At 45.9% G+C, this 9,642-nt stretch overlaps 1 protein-coding gene across 1 annotated transcript; it reads right to left on the bottom strand.

Annotated features, from left to right (window-relative positions):
- Window positions 1-319: 319 nt before the first annotated feature.
- LOC137165967 (basic phospholipase A2 Ceg-N6-like) lies at window positions 320-4,200 on the bottom strand. Its single transcript, XM_067567517.1, has 4 exons — window positions 4,161-4,200; window positions 2,875-3,019; window positions 1,964-2,070; window positions 320-1,046 (listed from the first exon to the last, which is right to left on the bottom strand). Exons 1-4 carry the CDS (start codon window positions 4,198-4,200, stop codon window positions 904-906), a joined length of 435 nt encoding a protein of 144 aa, XP_067423618.1. The 3' UTR covers window positions 320-903.
- Between the last annotated feature and the right edge of the window lie 5,442 nt (window positions 4,201-9,642).

Here is a 9,642-nt window from a genome sequence, read left to right as displayed (position 1 = left end):
GTGATGAGCCCAGAGAAGAACCTCAGCTAAACCCATCTGGCAGCATGGAGCTCTGTGCATAATGATTTGCAGGTTGTGGGCCTTATTCAATAGCTGTGGCTGGGTGTGTTTGTCCAAGAGATGTGTTAGAGATGAGCTTCAACCAAAGACCCAGATCTAATCCTCCCCAAACCTGGGATCTGAATCAGAACTCTATGGCTAACCCCTTGCCTAAAATGACCAAAACACGGGATCATGAATTTTGGGAGTGAAATTTGAATCAGGATCTGAACTTTGTGGCTCGGAACCATCAGGGACTTATGGATATTTTAACTGGCAATCTTGCTAATGGGGTAGTTCCTTCCAGCTTTCGCACTCACTACAAAAGGTGAATAGTTCAGGGTAGTTGAATGCATCTGAGTCACAACAAAGAGAAGAACATGGTTATGGTCTTCCATGTTATTCTGCAGCAGCACAAAGTGAATCTGGACTGAAGCAAGAGCAAAGGAAATTGACATTTCTATATGGTAATTTATGCCCTGAGGCCCCGAGACAAAGACTATTGAAGAGAATGGAGAGACTCCCTGATACCCATCATAACTTAACCATGGCAAAGGACATAGGCTAGTTCTCCCTATTATTTTTAGCAATTGTGTTACATGTGTTGCTTTCTCCCTCCAAATAACTTCTCTTCTGATACTGTGTATAACGATGCAGTTTAAGGCTGATTATTTAAGGGCAGTTCCTTGGATTCTGCCTTACAGTAGCCTAGGAAAAGCGTAGCCAAGAACCACTGGATGGGAAGCAATTCCCAATTCCAGGTCAAGCACTTGATTGCTTAACAGTGCGGAAGTGCTAAATGCGTGAGAACAGGTGATGGCTTAATGAGCGTTGCGAGGAGCCTGCTGGGACTGGATCCTTTCCTTAGCACTTTGGCTTTCTCCCTTTGCACTTTACGTTGGGGTAGAAGCGATACTTCTTGTTGTAAGTCCTGAGGTTGCGCTTCATGCACAATGCAGCTGTCTTGTCACACTCGCAGATGCTCCTTTGACACCAGCTGCCTGGACCTGGGAAGACAAGGAAAGCAGCATGGCGCTCAGGGAGTGGGTGAGCTCCATGGGCATCAGAGCTGGGTGAATTATTTGCAGCCAGCCACTGATTCATTAGACTTAGCCCCTTTGGGTAGTATTTCCAAAAAGGACTAATTCTGCTCCCATTGAGACCAATGGCAAAGCTCGCATCGGCTTCAGTGGAGGCAGAGTTGTAGGCCAACGCTGAATGCTTTTGAAAATCCCATCTCATCCCCCCTCCCCTTTTATCCACAAGCACCAATTCCGATTTCGTTGTTCCTTGTTCCAGAGTAGCTGGCGAGTTGTTTCTTCAAACATATTCCAACCCACGGGAATTTGGTGCAACACACAATTTGGTGTAACTCGCAATGCCTGTATTCACGGTTCTCACTGGCCATCAAAGTCACCTGATTTATGCTCTTAGACCCCGATACAAAGACTATTGTTGTTTCCACTCCCTGACTGGGAGAGTCCCAAGGTGACAGAGAGCTCTCAAGATGGTTCGTGAACACTTCCACTGTGAATGTTTGTGCAAAATCCTGGCACCAATGCATGCTCACGTGAGTAATTGTGACACTTTCCTTTTCTGCAGACATCCATGGGAACTGCTGATGTTTGCAGAATGCAGATAAAAGGGATTGCAAACCCTATCAAGATGAATGCATGTCTCTTTTTCTCTCAGCTGGTCTGAACTCCCAGTGTATATGAGGCCTATCGCTTCCATTTTATTTTCCTCTTATTTACCTGTAGGTGTCTGGAGTCAGACTGTGTCCCCTAGCTGTACTGAACTCCAGGCTCTCCAGCTGAGGTTCTGACCCTACAGATTTTTTTTAAAAGTGGCACAGCAAAGCAATGAGTTGATTTGGGAGCAGAAACAAGGAAGTGCCTGTCTTTCTATGGGTAAGGCTACTCACCACACGTTATGACTCCTTTCCTGTAGGTGTAGTGGTATCTGTTGGTTATGACACGACATTTTCGAGCCTGCAGCCGTGAGTAACAGCAGTCATGATTCAGGCAACACCTGTTGGGAGAATAAGGTTGAAGTTGATACACAGCATAGTTTGTGGAAACACAGAACAAAACACCACCACCCTCCCCCCGCACAAAACTCCCTCTCAATCTGTTTCTAAATTACGTAAACCAAGCAGATCCTGCAACTTCACTGCTAAGCAGATTTAAGCAGCTAGCAAAACTTACTCATACAAAGAGTCTCACTGAAAACAGATTTTATTCTCCTCTCACTTTAAACCTCCCGTCGTGGTTGTTTTCTCTTCCTACTACCTTCTTTGCTCTCTCTGCTGGCCTTCTCTCCGCCCTTCCTCACATTCTCTCTGGCCTGATGTGAGAGCCTTCTCTTCTGCACCTCCTGGCATCTGAAACAGCCTGTGTGTTCCTTTACAGTTCTCCCATTCTCAGGGATGGATCCGCACCTGCTGTAGATCAGTGTAGCTAGATGGCGTTACTTTCATTTATCCCAGTTGGGGATCTGGATCTCAGGCTCCTTTCAAAACTCACGTGAGCACATATCAGGCTAAATGCATCCATAAAGTAACTCAGCTTACATCAGTGGAGTTACAATAAGGATGAATTAGATCCCATCTTGTCTCCCTTCCTTAAACCTTTTCCCTTTCTCCTTCTGCTATTGCTTTTTATTTCCTGTATCTGTGTTTCACTCTGCGAAGCCTATGGGGATGCAGCTGGTATAACTGACACTCAGCACGTTCAAGTTGCATGGTATCTAGAGCAAGGATCAGAGAACAGCAATTCCCCAGTGTGGCCTGTGTTTTTAGAACAAGATCTCTACTGTGATCAATAACTGCTGTACCAATCAGTTGCATCCTTAGGTTTTCCTTTGCCTCCCGGACCGCAATGGCATCCATAGGAAACGTAATTTGGTAGAGCCCTTTTCCCAGTTACTTGTTTGATCATCTTTCGAAACTCCCAGAGACTGCCATGCACCAGGACTTCACCTGAAAAATAACAGCAGAGCGCGATGTCATTGTACAGGGCGTCTGCCTCTGTATTCCCCCTCCATGGTCCAGCAAGGGCACCCAGTTTAGGCTTCTGGCTCCCCAACCATCACCTCTCTTAGGCGGAGACGTGCGTTTCTCTCCTTCCTGACCAAAGCATTTTCAGGCAGCTTACTTACACTGTGCTAACGCCCAGCAAGGCAGACTGTCTAACGGCCAGCACCTGCACTTTGCTTTCTCATCAGAGACTAGTAATGTTATACACAGTTATAGGTTACCACACAGCTCGTCCTAAGAAATCATTACAGAGAAAACATTAAAAGATAACAGACACGCGTGCTGATCAGCTCACCGGAGATCACCCTCCCACCTCCCCATCCCAAAGGCTCTGTGGCATGTGTGTGTGCGCCAAAGGGAGCTGAGAACTGGGGGCTATTGTCACACCTTGGGAGTGACGAACCAGAAGGGAAAAGTCCAAGTGTCTGGTACTTAAAGAACTCGCGGGAATGGATCTGGGGAGACTTGGGACTGGAAGGGCTGTCGGAGTCACCCAGCAAGGAACAACTAAGCGGGTGGAAGCCAGAGTGAGATCTTCATGCTTGTGGGCCAGCTACTGGCATCAGGGCTATGAGCTGCAGCAGCACAGCATTCAGGCACCCGTTACAAGATGGGCCGGGACAGCACCCCAAACCTCAACAGCAGCGGAGCAGAGCACAGGATGGAGCTGGAGGGGGGAGCATGCAACAGAAGACGTCTAGACACCTTCATACCCCACCCACTCCTAGGCTGGCTGCAAACAAAGATGGTCTTCCAGCTGCTCTAACAAGGGTCTGCAACGGCAGCAGTGGATGGTCAGGAGACTGGAGACAGGCCCCCTTCCTTGGACTATGCCCCCTGGATCAGCAGCTGGCAGGGGAGAGCCACAGGATCTGCAATGCTAGCTCCATGCCACGGATTCTCTTACCCGGTGGCACCACAGAATCTGACCCTTAGGTTCTGTTCTCATATTGGTTTTACACCGGGACAACTGTACTGAATGTTGTTTCTCTATTGGAGTTACACCTAATCTACTCCAGTGTAAATGAAATCAGAATCAGGCCCAGGATAATTAGCACGTTAGAGGGTTTGCAAGGTTACTTACTGCAGGAGAACAGCACAGCTAATGCCAAGAGGAGCTTCATCTGCCTCTAGTCGTGACCTGGAAGAAGAAACAACCCCACCGTGATCTTCTATTCAAGGGGAGCAGCCCATCTGAGCAGCAGGCTCCAGAAAACAGGCTACTCCATGCGGCCCAATCCTGGAGTCCGTAGTCAGGCAAATGCCCAAGGAGTTGAATGGGACTTTTACCAGAGTAAGGGACTTGCAGTTCCAGGCCCGTAGAAGGAGAAGCAAGTTTTATCGATGTTTCTACCACTGGCGCTTGAGACCCTTTGTTAACTGGGTGGAAGCCCTTTGAAAACATAGATGCAGTATAAAACACACAGGGGTTAAGCCACTGTAATTAGCCAAAACGATGAGACTTTAAAGACTAACAAATTTAATTTCTGCTGGAACTCAAATGCAAATTTGACACAATCAAACTGGGTCTGAACAGGGACTTGGAATGGTTCTCTCATCACAAGAAGTAATTGTCACTGTTCACACATTCTCACCTCTAATCACCGGTTTTGAATAGGCCTCATCTACTTTAACTGAATGGACTTTGCTAACACCTCCCCTCCCCACTGTTGTTCCTTACCCTTGGATGTATATATATACCCCCTACCTGATTTCTGTTCCTCACATCTGATGAAGGGGGTTACAGCCCGCGATAGCTTATGCCTGCAGAAATTAAATGTGTTAGTCTTTAAAGTGCTACAGGACTCTCGTTGTTTTTCCTGTATACAGACTAACACGGCCACCCCTCTGTAATTAGCCAGTTACCCATACTGTGTTTCTCATGAATTTGCTTGGTTAAAGTGTGGTCTCAGGAACTGTTGCAAGTTTATACATTTCATTGATTCAAATAGACCTTAAAGTGAAATCAGTATTTACTGGGAGTAAAATATACTTGGTCAGATGATAGCGTTTTCAAAGTTCAAATGAATGAATCTATTACAGGGGCTATGTCCTTAGCTGATGTATATCAGAGCAGTTTCACTGAAGTCAATGGAGCAATGCTGATTGGCACCAACTGAGGATCTGGCTTAGGGTGTTAAAACATATCAAGAAGATATCAAATCGCAATAAAGCCAGGATGAAACTTGTTAGTGAGACAACTACACATAATGGACCAAGGTCCAGATCCTCACTCCATTGAAATCAGTGGCAAAACTTCCTTTGAGTTCAACAGGATCAAGATGTGGCATCATATAACTAAGCTATTTACAAGCTTTATAACTCAGAATAGCCAAATGGCCACTTGGCTGAAAAGAAATGTACTCGTAAAAGTCCTTGTTACTTGTCAAATGGGGCCTCTGTAGGTGAACTCTCCAGTGGCTTGTTTTAATATCAGGTAGTAGTCACAGATTTTAACACAAGAAGGGACCACTATGATAATCTAGTCTGATCTCCTGCACTCTGCAAACCATTGGACCTCAGTCAGTAGTATTTTAAGTCTTGTTCTATTAACACAGCTGTCTTAAAAATATAAATAAAAGACAGAGTTTATTATAAGTCTTAGTTTGTTACCTGTACAGAGAATTCTCAGCAGGCAGTCTGTGGATCCAGTGTACTTGTCCAAGCGTTGTTGGCTTATTTATTCCATTCTGATTGGAGTGTTCACGTTTGGTCCCATTTAAAAAAAAAAAAAAAAAACAATGTTGCTCAATCAAATTACAGTCCAGAGAGTATGTCCAATCAGAGTAGAGGTGGTGTTGCATTCATTGCCTTTGCACATTCTAATCAGAGAAAACAGGGCTTTGTATTGGCAATTTCACAACTATAATTGCACATGGGTGTTGTGGTTTTAGTACGAGAGCTGAGAGACTTCAAGTTTAAGTGTCTTGACACATCAGGTTCTGCTTTCAAAATTTCAAAGGTTTAAGCAACCGATGTACACCTACCCAGAACATCCTTGTCTGAACTCCCTTGTTTTGCCATACATGGCTCTGTGTCTTTACAAAGATTTCAGGGTGATGTAACCTCTTTGATTAACTTTGCACAACCCCAAGTTCCTTGTCAAGTTGAAATTTCCTGGCCAACAGCTTGATTTCCTTCCAGTAACATCCATTTGAAATTCTCTGGTCTTTACAAGGCATCTCTCCATATCCTCTGATGCTTTTCATGAGCGTCTTTAGTTCCTCAACATCTCTATATGCTGCTGTATTAAATAGCTCACCTGAGCTCTTCCAATTTCACTGATCTAGTTAAATCACATCTCTCAGAAAGAGAATTTCTTCTTTCACAAATTCACCAGGAGTTTGTGCTTACTCACCTTGAAAACTCACCTTCTGTGAAGCAAAGAGCAAACAAAAGCCGCTCTTCTGATGGGAGTTCATCAAAGCCCTACTGTACTGGTGTTGTCAACAGAACTCCATGGTTGAAATCAGGAGTGTCTTCAAACAAGCCGGCTGGTTTAATAATACGTTTGCAAGCACCGACTATCGATGAGATACTGTGCTGCTCCAGACTGACTGGTAGAGCCAAGGGGTAATGTCAGAGATCAAGAGAAGAAGTCTTTGCTGCCTGTGCATTGACACAATTCATCCTGGTTTGGTCTCTCTCCACCGCTGTCTTCTGCTCTAGCCTTTAGGCCCGGCTGGCCATTGTACCTTGTCCCCGATACACCATCTGTGTAAGTCCGATAAGGGACAGTTGGCTCCAGATTTAACAAACTCTCCTAACAGGAATTCCTCTAGCAATAATGGGTGGTGTTTGGAGACAGTGCACCACTACCAGTGCTTCTTCCACTACTGGGCACGTGAGCATCTATGCTGCCTTCTTACTGCAGAGAGTGCTATGCTTAGCTGGGGCACCCAAGACCATAGGGCACCATGCAACCCCTCTGCTTCAGTGAGAGACTTACTGGTCCTAAACTGGATGACAGCACCGTCACCCCAGTCTGTTAGCCACCCCAGACAAACTTCTCAGGACTCCACCAGACTTCTACTTTGCCTTGAAGCTAACGCTTGCTGCGCCACAGTTCCCAAGAGTGTTCGCCTGGAGTATCCAGCCCGTCAATGGACACTCAGAAATTACCAAGCGTGCTAGCTCCAAAGAGACAGTATGCCTCAGCTTGTTTGATTCAGCTAAGGTGACGTTCCAGTGGTGATGTGGTTTGGAGCTCTCCTAACCCCAGGTTCTAGTCCTGCAGGTTCTTTTGCCTCGTGTGGGTCGATATCACTCGTTAGACTAGACGACCCTTGCGGTCCCTTCTAACCCTATGGTTCTATGATTGTAATAATTCACACGTTGCTCAATATCACACCACTGAGATCTACTTATGGAATTATAGGGTTAGAAGGGACCATCAGAGTCATCTAATCTTACCCTCTGCCAAGATGCAGGATTTGTTGTGTCTAAACCATCCAAAAGCTATCCAGCTTCCAGCCAAGGAGCTTTCACAACCTCCCTAGCCAGTCTGCTCCATTGTTCTGCTGTTCTTACAGTTCGGAAGTTTTCCCTGAGATTTAATCTAAATCTGCTATGCTGGAGTTTGAACCCATTACCTCACGTCCTCACGTCCTCCCCACTTCTCTGCTGGGACGGCTGATGACGAGTGACTACGGCTATGTCTACACTACAGCCTGTGTCGGCAAAACTTATGTCGCTCCGGGGTGGAATACTGCACCCCCCCCAAGTGACATAAATGATACCGACATAAGCGCTCGTGTGCACAGTACTATGCTGGCAGGAGAGCTTCTCCCACCGGCATAGCTTCTGTCACTCGGGGCGGTGGGTTTTTTATGCTGATGGGAGAGCTCTCTTGTCGACATAGCGCCACTTTACCAGATGTGGTGCAGCAGCACAGCTGCATGGGCACAGCTTCAGAGCTGTATGTACAGATAAGGCCTTCATTCCAGTCTCAGTGGTGTGTAGGCCGCAGACCCCAGACACCCGATTCTCCTCTTGCTTACTGTAATTTGACAGCAGTGTAACCCCACCAGGCCTGATCCACCCCATCTCTCCCTGCCCTGCAAAGCCAGTGTGGAACCAAATTACACTAAGATTTGTTTACACTACAGGTTTTTCCCCTCCAGCTAAGTGATGGCTAATTAACTCGAGGTAGCTAATGCATTTATAAAGCCTCCTCTGGACACTGCCGAAGCCTGTGTTCTAGGCTATGTATGTTCACAGTTTACCCTCTCTCGTGTGCGCCATGGAACAAATGTTTGAGAAGCGTCCCTATGAGCCTTCACAATGTGGCTGTTAAATAACTCAAGGTAGTGATCAATTAGCTGAAGGGAAAGACCCTAGAGCAGACATACCATATGGCTGCTTGACACGGCTCTGGCTGGGTATAGGAGCCGTAAAGTGGGAGTAAATCACATATCAATTTAATTGTAAATGTAACAAATTACATTCAGGCCCTTTTACACAGCCCGAGTGGTGCAAAGTGGCCTTGAGCACGAACAAGACTCAAACTAGACCCGTTCTAATGTGGTACCATTTAACCTCCCCTTCACACAGCTGCTCAAAGTTCAAGGTAGCAGAGAATCAGGCCCACTGATGTCAGTCCAGTTACTGCCCGTTTAAATGGGAGGAAAATCAAGGCCACTGAATCTAACCCCCAAAATGTTGCCCCTCAATGACCAAACTAAGCCCTAGAATGGGTTTATGAGAATAAGTCTGGGATTTTTACTGAAGTTGTTATACCAGTGTGAGCACAGTTATACTGGTATAAAGGTAAGAGAAGCTTAGTCCACTTCCCATATTTCCCACTTTACCTATCTTGGGGTAAGTGAAGTAATACGATTTTTCTGTGTAGACAAGCTATGACAATAATAGTACCTGGCCCTTCCACAGCACTCCTCGTTCAGTGCATCCATTCACCAGCTGATAGACACACTCAGGCTTTTAACTCACCAAACATGAGCAGCTGCTCACACAGAGCTCGGTAAAATACTGCAAGAATAAGGACAGTGAATCTGATTCGGAGTTCTCATGTGCATTGGGCTGGGGAAAGTCACCACAGTTGGAGTAGCTCCTGGCTTGTATCGATCACCCACTTAACCTTTTATATCCTGCTCTCCAGAAAGCGTCTTACCACAGGCAGCTGAATTTCATAACATTGGGGGGAGAGAATTCCCCTCTTTTCCAATGATCTGGAGGAGAGGCTGAGTATTCTGCAAGTGAGTTGTTATGCTACTCTTCCATCTCACATGCTATTTTATACTGAGTAACCTCTCTGCCCCTCCAACCTCTCCTGACCCCAAATACTCTAAGTCTTTCAAGACCTGGCTAACACAAAGGCCCACAGTGGGGCGCATATGCCTTTCTGGAGAAGTTTGTGAATTGTATTGACAACTAGACAAGAAAACACATGGCATCAGAGTAGCAGAGATTGGACGTTTCCAGTAGGATGATACTGTCCAGGATTGCAAAAGGGGAACATACATGTAAATAGGAAAGCGACTAACTAAGGGACCTGATTTTACTGTTTTTATTGTGGTGGAATAAATTCTGCTACCATTTACCAGTGT

The sequence above is a fragment of the Emydura macquarii genome, unplaced genomic scaffold (assembly GCF_026122565.2).
Source record: "Emydura macquarii macquarii isolate MOO-44397 ecotype Brisbane River unplaced genomic scaffold, CSIRO-AGI_Emac_v2 contig_2768, whole genome shotgun sequence".
Lineage (NCBI taxonomy): Eukaryota > Metazoa > Chordata > Testudines > Chelidae > Emydura > Emydura macquarii.
This window is presented reverse-complemented; position numbering and strand designations above follow the sequence as displayed.